Source organism: Melopsittacus undulatus, chromosome 21 (assembly GCF_012275295.1).
Source record: "Melopsittacus undulatus isolate bMelUnd1 chromosome 21, bMelUnd1.mat.Z, whole genome shotgun sequence".
Taxonomy (NCBI): domain Eukaryota; kingdom Metazoa; phylum Chordata; class Aves; order Psittaciformes; family Psittaculidae; genus Melopsittacus; species Melopsittacus undulatus.
Genome location: NC_047547.1, coordinates 1,409,733 through 1,428,464, shown reverse-complemented (window position 1 = coordinate 1,428,464; position 18,732 = coordinate 1,409,733). Strand labels below are relative to the sequence as shown.

Genomic DNA, 18,732 nt, shown 5'->3' with positions numbered 1-18,732 from the left:
TGATGTCTTGGGATGGAGCTATAGCATGAGTGTGTGTCCATCTGTTCCAGTTTCCATGTCTGTAATTCCATACATGCCCATTTCCATGTCTGTAATTCCATACATCCCCGTCTCCATATGTCTGCAATTCCATATGTCCCTGTTACCACGCATGGATGCGTTTTCCTTACGCACATGCAGTGGGGTGCAGTGGGATGTGTCCCCCCCCATGCTAGTCAGGACCAGAGGGATGTCACCCCACCAAGGGGACCAGCACGGGGGTGTCCAGCTTAAATCCAAAGGGGAATGATCCCCGCTGAGAGCGTCGGGAAGGGAAAACCTTGGGATAGAGCTGGGGGGTGCCCTGCAGAGACCCCCCCCCCGATCCCTGTGTATCCCGGGGGGGCAGGGGCTGGGATGAAGGTCACCATTCCCCTCCCAACCTCTCCCAATGGACCAATGGGAGGTTCTTCATCCCCAAACCTAACAGGCAGGAGCCCATCCCAATGGATCCCCCTGGATAACCAACCCCTTCCACCGCTCAGCATTCCCAAAGCTCTTCTTCTTCGGGAGCCTTTGGGATTTGTCGCCAAGGTCCCAGGAAAGCCGATGTTCCCAGGGATGCTGGTACCCAGGGAGCATCCACAGCCGAGCAGCATCGCGATGCTGCTGATGCTGGATCCTTGGCAACCCCACTAACACCCTCCTTTCCCAACCCCTGGAATTATTGGGAATCCACCCAGCTCCTAGTTTTTAACCTCCATTAATTTCCTTAAAATGATGGGGTTTATGGAAACGAGCTTTAATCCAGCTCCTGAATACCCCATAACTCCCGTGTTTCAACCTGGGCATTATATCCTGCTGTCAGTCCAGTTCCCTATGCGTCCATGAAGGGTGGGATGGCAAACGGGATGTGGGAATGTGGCAAGAAAGAGGGGAGAAAGAGATGGGAGGAAGCAAAGCAGCTCCCATTGGGGCTTGGGACCGCTTCAGCATCCCAGCTCCGCTCGTTCCTTGGGATTTAGCCACATATTCTGGCACTTTGGGGGAGGTTTTCCAAGGATCTGCCTGGATTCTGCATCTGGGAAGGCCACGGGAAGTGGGAAAAGCGCTGCCAACCTATTATTGTCATTAAAACCCTATGGTTAAGTGTAACCACGAGCATCCCGCATGGATCCCTGCACTCCGGCGCCTGTGGATTACATCGGGGGGGGGGGGGGGGGGGGGGGCACATAGCACAGCAACGCTGCTCCTCACCTCGCTCCATGCCGTTTGGGGTGGGTTTGGGGCCACTGCGTCCCCCCCTATAGGGATGGAGCCTGGGCACGAAGGGAAATGAGCATCGGTGCAGAGCATCCATAGGGAAAGAAACCCATGGGCTTGAGCTGCTTTGCCCAATGAACCCCGTTTCCATTGGCTCAAAGGGGGTTGGTTTTGGGGGGGGGTCCCCCACAATTGCCTTGCCCCAGCCCTGCCCGTGTTTCTCCTCTTCCTCCCTGTGCCTCATTGTCTCCTAAGCAAATAGAGCTGGAAAGCCCCAGCAGCTCCCAGGCGGATTGGAGCCGGCAGCGCTGCCATTGACACGTCCTCAGCGCCCTTATTTATTTGTATGGAAATAAGGAAGCAAAAGAAGCCTCCCCCCCAATAAAAAGGTGGAAAACCCACCCCAAAACCAAAGGAAAAGCAGGGGAAAGGAGCGGATCCCGCAGGATACCGGGAAGAGAGCGGATTTTCCATGTTTCCAGGCTTTCGGGGCTGAACAGTGCTCTCTTGTTCTTGGAATCCCTTTGGCATCTCGTGGCTCTGGGGAAGGAGGGGCCTCACCCTGCGCTCACCCCCATCCATCACCCCGACAGCCCTCGCTTGCCGAGGCCTCTCACCCTTTTCATCTCCCGGTTTCTGTCGCCGGGGCATCCCCTCCCCGTATCCCGCTCCTCGGCATCCCGGAGGGGCTGGAGGATGGGGATCCTGCTCCATGAGAGCCCAATTCCCGTCGCTTCCTTAGCTCCCTCTTCCCAAACGGGTTGATCTTCCCCTTTCAAGTGGCATTGAGCACAGGCTGAGCTGTTCCTTCGGGTGCCGGTTTTCCAGGATGGGAACATTCCAGCCTGGACCAGGACGCTGCAGATAAACCCAATCACTTTATGGAGTGGGGAAACCATCAATCCCCTCCCGGTGCATTCTTCTCTCCTTTAGGAGAGGAGCATCCTGCCTGCGTCGCCATATGGATGGATCCGAAACGGGATACGGATGCGTTGTGTTTTCCCATATCCACACGTTTGCACCCTCATAAGCGTGCCCAGGTTTATGCATAGGTTTACACGGGGTAGGAGGATTTGCACCCTCTTGTGCTCCTAAACCACCCCATTTGGTGGGATAAAAGCTGCCCAAGGAAGGGAACATCCCAATCCCTGCATCCCGGCAGAGCACTGCTGGAAAATGGCTGCAAATCACAGCTGCATCCCAGGAATTCAATCCCAACTCGGCACTAACTCCATTGCACCTCATGGGGTGGTCAGGTCAAAGAGACCCTTGCTCCCCGTTGGAAGGGGATTGCAGGCACTGCGATGCCCCCAAGGTTGTGCCCATCAGCCCTTTCCCATGCTCGGGGTGTGAATCCATGGGGAAGAAGGGGAAGAGCTCCCTTTGTCTTATAGGGCAAGGCAAAGGGGATGTGAAAGACCCGGCCGGGTTGGATGCGGCTCGGAGCGAGCTGCTCTATGGAAGCTGTCCCTGCCTGTGGCACTGGGCTGGAGCTGGATGAGCTTTCCCAACCCATTCCATGATGGTCTGAAGATGATGGGAATGTGCAAGGCAAAGGGTTTAGCATGGCTGGGGCTGACGCAGGTATTTTGGTGCCAAAGCATCAACAACAAGGGATACCCTTGGCTCCAAACCCTGTTATTCCCATCCTCCCTTCCCCCCCTTCCCCTCCATCCCTGGCTCTTTCCCCCAGCCACAGTTGGGCTGCATCCGCTGGGAATCCGGCTGGAATCCCGGGGCTGCATTAGCATTCCAGGCCTCGGGAGCTCGGGTGCTGCTGCATTGACCTTTCCTTGCACCCGGTGCCGGGGAGGAGCGCGGCGCGGCGGCTGCGCCGGGGCTCGCCATGCGGATCCTAATGGAGCGATTACTGTCACCGAGTCATTTGTCACCGGCTTTCCCTATCGCCGCCTTCGGTTTTCCAGCTTGCAGGAAGATGGGGGCGACCCGAGCAGCTTGCGGCTGGTGGGTGATGGAGGGATGCAGGCTTCACCCCAAGCGAGGAGAAACCCCCTCTACCAAACCCCCTTTCCCCCACACCCCCTTACCTATGAAATCCAATTGCCTTTGAGATGCTCTTTGGGATAAAGCAAGATGGATGATGGAGCATCCTTCCCCCATGCCCGTATCCCTTCTCCTATTAAACTCAATCACACCAAGGGTTGTGCTGCTTTCATTAAGCGTCGTGGGCGAACGAGCTCCCTGCAGCCTCCCACCCTGCAAGCAGAGCAGTGATCAGCACCAGGAAGGAGCAATCCCCCCCTTGCTTCCTTATTAATCACTGTGGGTAATAAATAGACTTGGGGGGGCTGGAGGCAGCGGTGTGGGTCCTGTTGGACCTGGTGCTGTCACCTTCATCCCATGGGCAGCGGTGTGGGTCCTGTTGGACCTGGTGCTGTCGCCTTCATCCCATGGGCAGCAGTGTGGGTCCTGTTGGACCTGGTGCTGTTGCCTTCATCCCATGTAGAACAACCCTTGTGAAGAAGCAGGGAGGAAGAGGAAGGTGGGGGTCACCCCCTCCTGATGCAACCATCAGCATCCCAAGGAGGTCAATGTGTGCCTCTAATGGAATTCCACGGGATTGGGATGGGTATAAACTGCGGGTAAATCCTTAGTGAGGCTGAAGCCGGAGGGGGATGCTTTGGGATGCTGATGTTTCCCAAGGAATATTTGTTTCTGGCCTTGATGGAGAAGCTGAATTCCCTTCGGATGGCTGTGATGGTTGGGATATGAACCCCTCAGCATCCCTAGTCCAGGCTCCCTCTGGAGTCAGTGGAGAGAATTGGCACAAATCAGGTGATGCCAGGAAACCCCCCAAAATGACCCAATCCCTTCCCATTCGGGAACCTGGCTTAAGCTTTGGATACCTTAAGCTGAAAGGGGATAGGTGAAGCTGAAGTATGAGGGCCAGCTCATCACCAGCATCCCCATCACCGGGAGCGGGTACCATGGATAACGGCTCCATCCTCATCTCTCCAGCTTTAAAACCCTTTCCTAGCACCCACACCGCTGCTCATTGGGGTAATCGCTTTTCCTCCCTCATCCCTGTAGCCCTGCTTGAGGATTATTGGGTTTCACGCTGGGAACGCGTTGGGATTTAGGAGAGATCAACCATTTTCCACCCTTTTCCTTGCGCTGGAAACTGGGAGTTTCAGTTACATCACCACGGGAAGCATCTCAGCCCTGCTGCTTTCCCCCTCACGCTCATCTCTTTCAAGCCTTGCATGTCAGCACCGGAACAGTTGGGATGCTCCCGCGGTATTCCCGACTGTTCCCTTCAAAAGACTGCAAAATCCCTAGCACGAATGGGAAGGAAAGAGGCATTTTCAGCCCAGTTTGATGGGTGAGCTGGGGGATTTCAGCTCCTTCCAAAGCTTTTAGGAGACAACTTGCTTAGAGCTCCGATCTTTGGGCTTAAAAGCCTGGATTTTGGCACCCAGCCCTTGGCATTAATGGTGTTCAGAGGCTTGGCCTGACCTCTCTTTCGCAAGGAGATGATTCCCGGCTCCGGCTGAGCTCGGAGCCGCCTGGCCGGGGCCTTGGCTTCCTGGGAAGATTCATGGGATCATAAAACCATCAGTTTGCTTCCCTAAACAAAGCTGGTGTCGGGGGAGAGGTTGGAGGAAGGGAAGGAGGGATGAGGGAGGGATGCAGGAGGGATGCAGGGAGGATGCAGAAGGGAATGCAGGGAGGATGCAGAAGGAATGCAGAAGGGATGCAGGGAGGATGCAGGGAGGATGCAGAAGGGATGCAGGGGGGATGCAGAAGGGATGCAGGGAGGATGCAGAAGGGATGCAGGGAGGGATGCAGGGAGGGATGCAGGGAGGGATGCAGGGAGGATGCAGGGAGGATGCAGGGAGGATGCAGGAGGATGCAGAAGGGATGTAGGGAGGATGCAGAAGGGATGCAGAAGGAATGCAGAAGGGATGCAGGGAGGATGCAGAAGGGATGCAGGGAGGATGCAGGGAGGATGCAGGGAGGGATGCAGGGAGGGATGCAGGGAGGGATGCAGGGAGGGATGCAGGGAGGATGCAGGGAGGGATGCAGGGAGGGATGCAGGGAGGGATGCAGGGAGGGATGCAGGGAGGATGCAGGGAGGGATGCAGGGAGGGATGCAGGGAGGATGCAGGGAGGATGCAGAAGGGATGCAGGGAGGATGCAGAAGGGATGCAGGGAGGATGCAGGGAGGATGCAGGGAGGATGCAGGGAGGATGCAGGGAGGATGCAGAAGGGATGCAGGGAGGATGCAGAAGGGATGCAGGGAGGATGCAGGGATGATGCAGAAGGGATGCAGAAGGGATGCAGAAGGGATGCAGGGAGGATGCAGGGAGGATGCAGGGAGGGATGCAGGGAGGGATGCAGGGAGGATGCAGAAGGGATGTAGGGAGGATGCAGAAGGGATGCAGGGAGGATGCAGGGAGGATGCAGGGGGGATGCAGAAGGGATGCAGGGAGGATGCAGGGAGGATGCAGAAGGGATGCAGAAGGGATGCAGAAGGGATGCAGGGAGGATGCAGGGAGGATGCAGGGAGGGATGCAGGGAGGGATGCAGGGAGGATGCAGAAGGGATGTAGGGAGGATGCAGAAGGGATGCAGGGAGGATGCAGGGAGGATGCAGGGAGGATGCAGAAGGGATGCAGGGAGGATGCAGGGAGGGATGCAGGGAGGATGCAGAAGGGATGCAGGGAGGATGCAGGGAGGATGTAGAAGGGATGCAGGGAGGATGCAGAAGGGATGCAGGGAGGATGTAGAAGGGATGCAGGGAGGATGCAGGGAGGATGCAGGGAGGGATGCAGGGAGGATGCAGGGAGGATGCAGAAGGGATGCAGGAAGGATGCAGGAAGGATTCTCTGCATTCCTCCCAAGTTGTTCTGTTGCTGTGAATAAGGCAGTGGTGCCAGCAAAGCCTCTGTGTCGAGGGCAGGGGCTCAGCCTGTCCCTCAGCAGCTCCTCACCCACATGGGGAGAGATGGAGATGGTGGGAAACAGCCTCCAGTCTAGAGTCCCTCCTTTCACTTGATGCTGAAGCAAAGTCCTTGTTGGACATAGAGGTCTGCTAAAGGTCTCTGATCAACTCTTTCCTATGGCATAATTGGCTTTGGTCTCCATTCACCCATCATTCCATCATCCATCCATCCATCCATCCATCCATCCATCCATCCATCCATCCACCCATCCCCTCATCCATTCCCCACCATTCCATCTCCCCCCTTCAGGACCAGAAGAGGAAGAGGAGGATGTGGGCTTTGGAAGAAGCACGGAGCTCCTTGTGCCAACCCACTTCTCCTCTATCAGGCCAACCTATCCCTGCTGTCCTCCCATCTAAATGGTTTGCTTCCATTAGTACCTGTGCAGCCACTGAAGTATCTCAGCGAAGGGTTTTTAACATGAAGCTCTCTCCAGGTGACCATTTGGCTTAAACCCATTGGATTCCAAAGGCAAATGCACGCTCAGCAACGCTCCGATGGCCACTTAACGTCATGTTTATCCCATCACAGACGCTCCTCAGAATGAATGAGACTTAAAGATCCCGGTTCTCCCTTTATTTAATGCACTTTAAGTTGCCCAAAGTCATCAGCTTCACTTAAACTCCTCACTTCAATAGCAAGCTCTGCTCTTCTCCATGACAAGGTCATTTGTCATGGGAGCCGCTTCCCATGAAGCCCCAATGGGGAACAAGAGCATCCATGCTAGCTCATGGCCGTGGTTTGCCTGTTCCCACACCGAAATGAACCATTTAGTGACAGAATGAGCCCAAAATCAGCCAGGAGGGAATGGTTCCACCTCCATCCTCCCATGGACCTTGGCTGGGACGGATGCTCTGGGTCCTTCTCCCATATTCCCTCTTTCAGCTGGGTTTGCCATTGGGATGCTCAAGGAGGAGCAGAGCAAAGCTCCCCCCCAGGACATGGAACCAGCCCTTGGCTGGTGCTGGGAAGAGCAAGGTTGGGCCATGGAAGCTCTTCCCAACTGGAATCAAGGTGATGCTGTGCACATCGGGATGGGTTGTGGCGCCGGAGCAATGTTATTCCCTCCTGGCTCTGGTCCTTCAATAAAGGCAATGGCAGCACTAAGGTGTGGATCCTTATGGGGATTTCCAATGGGAATCCTGGGAAAAGTGGGGTGAAATCCTGCTTTTCCTGCTCTCCTGGAGTGCCATCAGCTCCCTTGGGTGGGCAGGAATAAAGGAGCCTGAGGACAAGGAGGGAAAGGGAGAATAGATCCCATAGGAATGGCTTCTATAGGAACAGATCCTATGGGAATGGATCCTATAGAAACAAATCCCGTAAGAAGAAACCCATTAAAATGAATCCCAAAGAAATGCATCCTGGATCCTATGAGAGCAGATCCTATCGCTATGGAACATATGGGAACAGATCCCATGGGAACATGTGCTGTCGGAATGTACCCTAGAGAACAGAACCATGGGAATGGGTCCTATAGGAATGGGTTCCAGAGGTACAGAACCTGTAGGAATGCATCCTAGAGAAATGGATCCCGTAGGAATAGATCCTATAGGAATGGATCATACAAGGATGGATCCTGTAGGAACAGATCCTATAGGAACGGGCCCTGTAGGGATGGATCCTATAGTAACGTATCGTAGAGAAACTATAGGAATGGGTCCTATAGGAAGGAACATATCCTGTAAGAATCCCCCTCATCCCACTGCCTGCAGCATCACAGGACCAGGGCTCCATCCCTTGCATGGAGCACCCCTAATGTCCAGCATGGGGATGAAGCCAAGCACCCCATTAACCACACCAGGAGAGGATGGAGCCGCAGCATTCCAGCTTTCCCAGTTGGATCCAGGTGTCGGATGGGGCTGTGATGCTGTATTTAGGTTCCTAATCACAGCTCGAGCTGCTCTGGTGCCTTTTCCAGCCCCTCGGAGCCGAACAAAGAGTGGGAATAGTGGATGGGAGCCATAAAAGAGAGCGCGGACAAGGGAGCATCCAATGGGAACGATCAAGATGCTCCCGCTCCTCTGGATATGAATATTCCCGGAGCCGTAAATGGATGCGGGAGAAGGATGGAGCCTGAGCTCTTCCCCTGCTGATGCTTTACATCTGCTGGGAGCAATGGTCCATGAAGCACAACTCGGCTGCAGCCTCCTCCTCCTCCTCCTCCTCCTCCTCCTCCTCCTCTGCTCCATCCCAAATGCCCGTCCTTGGGATGCGCTCCGGGTTCAAGCACCCGGCCTGGATCCCCTCATAGGGGTGAGGAAGGAGCTGTTTCGGGATAGGGGGAGCAGGGATGGGGCAGCCCAAGGGGACTCCCTGAGGATGCTGCTTGTGGGTTCATGGGATGCTTTAATTCGGGTCCCATGGAGGGAGGTGAATGGGGGATTCTCCATCCACATATCCCTGCCTCCCTCCATCCTGCCTCCCTCCATCCATCCTTCCCTCCCATCCTCCTTCCCTCCATCCCTCCATCCATCCCTCCTTGTCCCCCCTCCCCCTCTCCATCACCATCTCCCTCCCTCTGGAATCCTATGGGAGGTGTAAATCTCACCCACCCCCAAACCCAGGCCCCCCCCAGCTGCCCTGCAGTGATTCCCAGCTGCCTGATCCCAGTTTTCCCAGTCTCCCTGCCCTGGTTGGCAAAGCCTCAGCAATCCTGCGGGAAGAGCAGCCATAAATCCCGAGGTCAGCACTAACCCCATTAACAAGGAACGCTGCTTGTAGGTGATTGCAGGGAATCCTTGTGCAGATGGATGGGCTTCCCGCAGCCATAAATACCCTGATCCATGGCTCCTGCCTCCGGACCACTCGTTTTCCATGAGGTTTTCCATCCATCCGGAAGGATGGATCCTGCTCAGAGCCACCTCCAATGGGGGATGCTCCCTGAATCCCTCCTGGGGCAAAGGGGCATCCCCATGGATCTGTGGGTACCAAACTGAGGTGATGCTGCTGCATCGCTCTCTCAGAATCCCTTTGGGAATGGGGGGTGAGAGCATCCAGGGGGATGCTGGATGTGGGAAATCCAACGGGAACCACTTCAGCTTGGGCATTCCCTATGGAACATGATACTCAATGGAAGGGTTATTGGGAATTGGGAAGGAGAAGAGCTCTTTGTGGGCTCATCCCTGCATTTCCTAGGTCCCAACTCAACACGGAGCCAAGGAGGATGCTCCAAGGCCACCCAATGGCAGCGGATTCATCCCAGCACACCCTTGCTCCTTCCTCATCTGGGGCTCAGATCCCAAGGTCTGAATCATGGAAGCATGGAATGGGTTGGGATAAAGGGACCTTAAAGCTCCTCCACTTCCAACCCCTTCCACTGGAGCAGCTGCTCCAAGCCCCTGTGTCCAACTTGATGGGATGGAGCATCCAAACCTCCATTGAACCCATCCCAGTATCCCAGCAGCCTCACAGGGAAGAACTTCCCTAGATCCAAGCTGAACTTCCCCTATTCCATCCTTGTCCCATCACTCCAGCTCCGGACGCATATCCCTCTCCAGCATCCTTTGGCCACTGGAACCTGCCCTGAGCTCCCTCCTCCATTCCCAGTATTCCCAGCTCCACAATGGGATGCTCAGCCCTTAGGGACACAGAAGCAAAGCAAGCAGCAGGATCCCTTTCCATCGAGCACCGTTTTCCATGTGGAAACCCCATGCCCACAACAGGATCCAACCGGGATGCTCCATGCCGAGCAGAGCCCCTTAATGGGGTTGTTGTAACGAAGCCGGTGCCTCGTTACCCTCATTAGTGAGTGGGAAGGAGCAGGGAATGATGCTGCAGCAGGGAAACATTAAGGGAAGTGGGAAGAGCTGTTGGGAAGCAGGAACAGGCGCCTGGAAGCTGTTGAGGCCTCGCTCCCGGCAGGGGACCCATTCGTTGAGGATGCTTTAGGGGTAATGGAGCTGCGCTGGATGGATACAGGAGGGGACCCCCCCCCAAAGCATCCTCTATGGAATTGCTTCCTAAAATGGATGTGTTATGGGGGGAAATGCCCATTTCTGATGTATTTTTGGGAATGGGGGTTGGATGTTCCTTTGGTTTATGCTGTTACCCCCGTTAAGATGCTCTTGAGCCCTTCCTTGGCAGGTGCTGGGCTTGGAAAACAAAGGAATACAAGAGGTTTGGGATGGGGAATAGGAGAATTGCTGGGATCTGGGCTCGGAAAGCAAAGGAATCCAATGGGATTGGGCTGGGGAATGGGCTGTTTGCTGGGATCTGGGCTCCCCATTGAGCCTTTCCCAGTGAACAGCGGCTGGGAATCGCTTCCAGCACCACAACCAAGGTGCTCCAAGGGCTGCTCCTTGCTTGAATCCCCCCCTAAAATGCCTGGAAATGGGAATCCGGAGCCTTTCCCCAGCCCAGGGGAATTTGGGGATGGAGCCACGATTTGGGGGTGAACCCCCTTGGGCTCAATTCCCACTTTCCCCAGGGCTGATCCAGCTGAAGCCAAGGCCAAACCCATCCCATCCCACTCCCATCCCCTTTCCCATCCCCAAAAGAGCAGGATCAGCGCCCCACCCCATCCCAAGGCTTGGAAAGGGGATGCTCGGAGTGAAACCACAGAGCCCCTTAAGAGGATGAACTCCCAATCGCTGGCAAGACCCAAAAATCCCCTTTTCCCATCACTTTTCCCACCTTTTCTGTCTCTTTCCCACTTTTCCCCTCTCTTTTCCCACCTTTTCCATCTATTTTCCCACCATTTAACTCTTTTCCCCTCTATTTTCCCACCTTTTCCTTCTCTTTCCCCTCTTTTCCCCTTTTCCCACTTTTTCCCTCTTCCCACCTCTCTTTTCCCACCTTTCCCCTCTATTTCCCACCTTTCCCCCCCCTCATTCCCACTTTCCCCTGCTCGGCCCCAGCTGCAGCCCTGGAGCATCAATCAAATCCCTGTTTTTCGGCTCTCTTTGGCTCCGCGGGATGCAAACAGATGGGAACCGGGGGCTCCGCAGCCGAGCAGGGAACCCGCATCCTAATGGATTCCAGCAGCGGGAGCGCTTTTCCATCCCATCAATAGCGGGATACGGGGCTGGGAATGGGATAGGAGGGGCTCAAACAGGGCTGGGAATAGGGTGGGATGGGGGCAAAGGGCTCAATGGTGGAGGTTGGGGGGGGTTTCCTGGGGGAAAAAGGAAGGGAATGAATGGGAATGTTGTTGGGAATTCCCAGGGATGGTTTGGGATCTCTCACCCCCCCCCATGGCTCAAGCAGCTCATTTCATAGGAACAAATGGAAACGGAATTGAATGGCAATTGAAGTCCTGTATTAATAGGCATTTAGATGGATACTTCCCGGAAGTGGGAATGCCGGGACCGGGAGCTCCATGCAGGGAATAGCAGAGCTCTGGTGTGGCTCTGAGCTGAATTCTCCTGGTTTCAACCCAAAACTGGGCCCATGGCTCTTAATGAGGGGGAGGCAAAAAGGGGGGGGGGGGTTGGATTTTGGGAAGCTTCCGGAGCATCCCATCGGATTTCCTGGATTGGTCCAAGCATCCCCCCCCCCAATAGCACCAAGTGGGAACCCCCCCCCCTGCATCTGGAGGTGGATGGAGGGGGTGAGGAAATGGGGGCTTGTGGGTGCCCATTCCCTATGGGAAGCAGGGAATGGAGGGAAGAGGAGGGAGAGGAAATGAGGGGGAGGAAGAGGGGAAGGAAAAGGGGAAAATGGGGATAAAGGGGGAAAGGGAAAGGGGAAGAAAAGGGAGAAGGGAGAAAAGTGAGGAAAAGGTAGAGAAAAACCAGGGAAATGAGTGAAAAATAAAGGAAAAGAAAGGGAAAAAAGTGGAAAAGGGGGAAAAATGAAAGGAAAAAAGGGAAAGAAATGGGAGAAGGGAAAAAAGTGGGGAAAAAGCAATAAAAAATAGAGAAAAACCAGGGAAATGAGTGAAAAATAAAGGAAAAGAAAGGGAAAAGGGGAAATGGAAGGGAGCAAAAGAGGAAGAGGAGGAAGAGGAAGGGGCAGCCCCAGGGCCGGACCCCGTTCACCTGCGGGGGGGGGTCCCGGGGGTCCCGCTCCGGAGCCGCGTTCGCCCCTTCCCGGCCTCATTCCCACTGCCGGGAATGAGGGGCTTGGATGCGGTGGGAAGGGCTCGGGGGAAGGAAGGGGTGGGCCAGGAGGGAAAGGGGCTGGAGGAGGGGAGAGCAATGGGATGGGAATGATGGGAGTGATGGGAATAACGGGAATAATGGGAATGACGGGAATAATGGGAATAATGGGAATGATGGGAATAATGGGAATAATGGGAATGATGGGAATGACGGGAGAGGTTGGGATGGGAAAATGCAAGGATGCAAAGTGCGGAGATCTTGAAATATGGAGAGATCAAATACTGGGATATCAAATAGCAGGATATAAGATATTGGGATATCAAATGTTGGGATATAAAATATTGGAATATTAAACTACTGAAATCTAAAATCTTGGGATCTCAGAAATTCAGGTATAAAAATAATCAGAAATTAAAATTTCCGGACTGAAATTATTGAGGTAGAAAAAGATTTCACAGAGAAATGGGAATTGGGACCAAGATTCCAAACTGGAAACGGAGAGAGGAAAATGAGATTTGGGCAGGAAAAAATGGGATAGAAAATGATTCCGATTTGAAAATTGAGATAGGAAAAAATTCAGATCTGGGAATACTGAAATGGGGGAAAAAATTTAAATTTGAAATATTAAAAATTCCGATTTGAGAATTTTGAGGTTTCTTGAAAATTAAAAAAATTATATCTAAAAATCAGGAGATGGAAAATTTCCAATTTAAAAAAGTTCCCAAAGAGCCAAATGGAAAAAATCTCAGGTGAAAATTGTTCCTTTGGGAAATATCCAAATACCGAATTCCCAATGGATTCAGAATGATGGATGGAAATAAAATATTCAAATTCCCCCTTAAATTCAGATCCCAAAATATTCTGGGATTAAAAAATTGAGGCATAAAATTTTTCACCTTAAACCCCAAGATTTTAAAAATTTCAGAGAGTGAAAAATTGAGGGCAAAAAAAATCCAGAATTTCAAAACTTCAGATTTCAAAATATTCAAATTTCAAAAAATTTGTCAAATATTAAAATGTGAGATTGAAAATTTCCAGAAATAGAAAAATTCAGCTCTGAGAAGATTCTGAGATTGAAGAATTGGGATATAAAATCATTCCCATAGGAAACATTCCCGATCCGAACTTACCTGGATATTCCCAAAGGCTGATATTAAGAATCCAGCCAAAAATCAAATCCCAACATCCAAACCTGCACCTGGAATCTTGGGTAGCAATAAAATGAGCTCAAAATGAGTCTGGAATTTCATGGAATACGATCGGGAAAGGGATGGATGTGGTGGTGCCTGTGGGGGGGGGGGAGCCCTTCCTGAGGGATTCATCCCGGTGTGTGGAGGAGGATGAGGATGGGGATGAGGAATGGGATGGGAATGGGGATGAGGAATGGGATGGGAATGAGGAATGGGATGGGAATAGGGATGAGGAATGGGATGGGAATAGGGATGAGGAGTGGGATGGGAATAGGGATGAAGAATGGGATGGGAATGGGGATGAGGAATGGGATGGGGCCGGAGCCTCTTCCCACTGCTTCCCTTTGTGTGGGCCTCGCTCCTGCTTTGTTTCTCCATCGCGGTTGTCTCCCATCAGCTCCTTCCTCTTCCTCCTCTTCCTCCCAGTGGGATAGGGGGGGGTACCAGGGTGATTCCCTCCCCCCCCCCAGTGGGGTTTTCCTGGTTTTGGGAAGCAGGATCCCACCCGCTCCCATCACTCCCCAATGGCCCCATTACTCCCAGTGCTTCCATCATTCCCCCAACTCTCATCCCAAGTTCTCAAATTCCCCTTCCCAAACCCCCAATTCCCTTCCCAAATCCTAAATTCCCTTCCCAAACTCCGCTTCCCAGGCCTAAAATCCCATTTCCAACCCCAAATCCCCCCCCCCCCCCCATGGAGGACCCATCCCAGCTCCCATGGCCACTATCCCCTTCCCAGGGATGCTCACAGCACCCTGGCTTAGTTTTTTCCCTTCTAAAAGGTGTTTTCCCCCTGGAAAAGGGAATTTTCCTTCCCAAAATGCCCATTTTTCCTCTAAAAAGGTTTTTTTCCCTTCTAGAAAGGAAATTCCTCACAGGAAAGGGGCTTTTTCCCACCTCTAAAAGGGCCTTTTCCCCCCTAAAAGGGATGAGTTTGCCCATCTGCTCCTTCCCTCATCCCGCACATCCTGGTCCTGCGCATCCCCATCCATCAGCATCCCAACCCATCCCATCCCGGTTCCTGGTATCCCGATCCCGCACATCCCGGTGCGGTGCCTGCAGCTCTCTGCCTCTCTCTAGTGGCTCCTTCCCGCAGAGCCGGGCATGGGATCGGGATCGGGATAGGGAAGGATGGGATGAAGGAGGAAAGGAGGGAGGGATGGATGGGGATGGGATGGATGGGGATGGGATGCAGGGGATGGATGGAGAGAAAGGAGGGATGAAATGGAGGGATGGAATGAAGGGGATGGGATGGAAGGATGGATACAGGATGGGATGGAAAAGGCTGGAGAACAGGAAGGAAAGAAGGGATGGGATGGAGGGATGAAAGGGATGGGATGCGATGGACAGAAGAATTGATAGGGGATGGGATCGAGGAATGAAAGGAAGGAAGAAGGAAGGAATGAAGGGAAGGAGGAATGAATGGGAGGGATAGGATGGGATGGAGGAATGAAGGGAATGGGATGAAGGGGATGGGTAGGATGGGGATGGGATGTAGGGATGAAGGGGATGGGATGATGGGGATGGATAGGATGGGGATGGGATGTAGGGATGAAGGGGATGGGATGATGGGGATGGCAGGCGGAAGAAGGAAGGAATGAAGGGAAGCAATGGAGGGATGAAGGGAATGGGATGCAGAAAGCCTCACTCCCAGGATCCACCAGCAATTCCCATCGGGAACACAAATGGGAGCCACCATGGCCCAGTTTCAACTGCACTGAATACACATCCCCCCCCCCCCCACCCCTTGGGACCCCCCCAATGACAACATCAAGGATGGGGTCCCCCAGGACACGTTTATTGGGGGGGGTCACACACATGGTGCCTCCCCCCGTGCCTCAGTTTCCCCTGGTGAGGGTGAGCAAAGCACCTTAGAAAGGGCTTAAATCACTGAACCCCCCCAAACCAGCCCAAAAAGGAGGGGGGGAAGTGGGTCTGAGCATGGGGAAACTGAGGCATGGAGGCCCCCCCCCAATGATTTAAGGGGGTCCAAAATCAGCTTCCAAGTGGGAAAACCAAGGCATGGACCCATTCAATCCCAATTCCTGCATCCCAATCCTGCTCTCAGTGGGGAAACTGAGGCAGGGAGCCATCCACCATCACCTGAATGTGCCCTGAGCCAGCTTCCAAGTGGGAAAACCAAGGAATGGATCCATTCAATCCCTATTCCTGCATCCCAATCCTGCTCTCAGTGGGAAAACCAAGGCATGGATCCAGTCTCCATCCCCTAAAGATGCCCTAAATCAGCTTCCAAGTGGGAAAAACAAAGAATAGAGGCATTCAATCCCCATTCCTGCAATCCAATCCTGCTCCCAATGGGAAAACCAAGGCATGGACCCATTCAATCCAAATCCTGCTCTCAGTGGGAAAACCAAGGCACAGAGCCATTCCCATCACCTGAATGTGCCCTAAATCAGCTTCCAAGTGGGAAAACCAAGGCATGGACCCATTCAATCCCAATTCCTGCATTCCAGCCCTGCTTTCAGTGGGAAAACCAAGGAATGGAGCCATTCAATCCCCATTGTCGCATCCCAATCCTGCTCCCAATGGGAAAACTGACGCATGGCCCCATTCAATCCCAATTCCCACATCCCAGTCCTGCTCTCAATGGGAAAACCAAGGCATGGGCCCATCCTCTATTCCCTAAAGATGCTCTAAATCAGCTTCCAAATGGGAAAACCGAGGCATGGACTCATTCAATCCCAATTCCTGCACCTCAATCCTGCTCTCAGTGGGGAAACTGAGGCACAGAGCCATTCCCATCACCTGAATGTGCCCTGAGCCAGCTTCCAAGTGGGAAAACCAAGGAATGGATCCATTCAATCCCTATTCCTGCATCCCAATCCTGCTCTCAGTGGGAAAACCAAGGCATGGCCCCATTCAATCCCTATTCCTGCATCCCAATCCTGCTCTCACTGGGTCCCCTCCTTCCCATCCGCATCCCCCACCCCCTGCCCCTCTCCCCCATCCCCCCCCTCAGCATCATCCCGCCCCCCCCCCAGCAGCTCCAGCACCCCCAGCTCCCGCAGGCGGCTCAGCACCATCCGTTCCCATTCCCGGTTGGCTCGGGGGTTACGGGGGGAGGGATGGGGCAGCCCCTCCACCCGGACCCCCCCCCCCCCGCAGCGCCCGGCGCGCGCGGTGCTCGGTGAAGCGGCCCAGGGCCAGCACCAGGCGCGTGCTCAGCACCCGTACGGCACCCACCAGCGCCTGGTCACACAGCTCCAGGATCGGGCCCCGGTGCTGGGGGGGGAGGTCGCTGGGGGGGACGTTGCGGCCGGAGGCGCTGAGGAAGAGGAGGGGGCAGTGGTTGTGGACGAAGCAGTGGGTGAAGAAGCGCTGTGGGTCCGGGCACAGGCGCCGGATGAGGCCCCAGAAGCGGGCGCCGCTCACCTCGGAGCGGGGGCAGTTCAAGCCCAGCACTGGGCGCTTGGGGTGCTCTGGATCCGGGCGCTGGACCTGGCCCCCGATGTGGAGCCAGTCCCGGACATGCTGGACCTCTCCGAATGGGACCTGTGGGGGGGAAAGGGGTAAATGGAGGGGGAAGTAATGGGGAGATATTGGGAATGGGGCAGGAATGGAGAGGGTGGGATTGGGGCACATCCAGGCATCCCCTGCATCAGTGTCCCCCATAAGGATGCACTGGGACACCCCCCCCATGCCCTATTCCCCCCCCCAGTAGGAATGCACTGGTCCCCCAAACATAGTGATGCCCAGTTCCCCCATAGGGATGCCTTGATCCTTCCCCCCCATAGGGATGCCCTGATCCCCCCATAGTGATGCATTGATCCCTCCATAGGGATGCCCTGATCCCCCCATACAGATGACTTGATACCCCCACAGGGATGCATTGACCCCCCAATAGGGATGCCCTGATCCTTCCCCCCCATAGGGATGCATTGACCCCCCCCATAGGGATGCCCCCATAGAGATGCATTGACCCCCCCATAGGGATCCCCCCATAGGGATGCATTGACCCCCCCATAGGGATCCCCCCATAGGGATGTACTGACCCCCATAGGGATGCATTGACCCCCTAATAGGGATGCCCAGTTCTCCCATAGGGATGCCCTGATCCTTCCCCCCCATAGGGATGCACTGACCCCCATAGGGATGCATTGACCCCCCCATAGGGATCCCCCCATAGGGATGCATTTCCCCCTCACCCCGGTCTGCCCCATGCCGAAGGGGCCTGGGTTCATGCCCACGAAGAGGACGCTGCGGGGCCCGGTGCAGAAGGTGCGCACGAAGCGGCTGTGGGGCTCCCACGCGTACTCCAGGGGCCGGTAGATGTGGGTCACAGTGGGGCCCGGGGGTCCCAGCGCCCGCAGCGCCCGGGCCTGGAGCTGCTCCAGGCGCAGGAACTGCTCCGGTACCGAACCGGGGCCCGGATCCCACTCATCCGGTTCTGGCTCCGGCTCTGGCTCCGGCTCCGCCATAGGGCAGGGCCTGGGGGGGAACGGGGTGAGGAAGGGGGGACAGAGCTGGGCCCCCCTTTACCTGCCCCATAGGGACCCCAATTGGCCCCCCCTCCACACATTTATCTGCCCCATAGGGACCACAATTGCCCCCTCCACACATTTATCTGCCCCATAGGGACCTCAACTGCCCCCCCCACACCTTTACCTGCCCCATAGGGACCCCAATTGGCCCCCCCTTTACCTGCCCCATAGCACAGTATTGCCCCACATGGGCTCACAATTGCCCCACAGGGACTCCAACTGCCCCTGCACCTTTACCTGCCCCATAGGGACCCCAATTGGCAACCCCCCCACCTTTACCTGCCCCTTAGAGACCACAATTGCCTTCCCCCCCCCCCGCACCTTTATATGCCCCATAGCGCGGTTCTGCCCCACATGGGCCCACAATTGCCCCATAAAGCCCCGCAATTGCCCCCCCCCCCTTTACCTGCCCCATAGGGACCCCAATTGCCCCCCTTTACCTGCCCCACAGCTCGGTCCTGCCCCACAACTGCCCCCCACACCCCCCGACCCCCATCTGACGTCACACGCCGCGCCATGACGTCACGCCGACCGCACCGGGGCCTACCTGAGCTCCGCGCCGGGCCGCGCCGGCCTCACTTCCGGCCCCACCCCGTGCCCTCTGACCCCACCGCGCGGGGCACGACGGGAACTGCAGTCCGCCGCCTTCCCGGCGTGCCCCGCGCGCGACCCTTTGTCTGCGGGGGGGCGGAGCGCGGCCCTTCCCGTGGTGCTTTGCGGCGGGCACGCACCCCCCCCTTCCCAATAAGGCCAAAGGGGGCGTGGCCTCAGCAAGCCCCGCCCCTCCCGCG

General features: G+C 55.2%; 1 protein-coding gene across 1 annotated transcript; it reads right to left on the bottom strand.

Moving 5' to 3' along the window:
- Positions 1 to 16,351: 16,351 nt before the first annotated feature.
- Positions 16,352 to 18,561, bottom strand: SMUG1 (single-strand-selective monofunctional uracil-DNA glycosylase 1). Its single transcript, XM_034071615.1, is given in 4 exon segments — positions 16,352 to 16,550; positions 16,552 to 16,952; positions 17,606 to 17,888; positions 18,489 to 18,561. Coding segments are annotated over 3 exon segments (873 nt in total). The 5' UTR covers positions 17,879 to 17,888; positions 18,489 to 18,561.
- Positions 18,562 to 18,732: the final 171 nt, after the last annotated feature.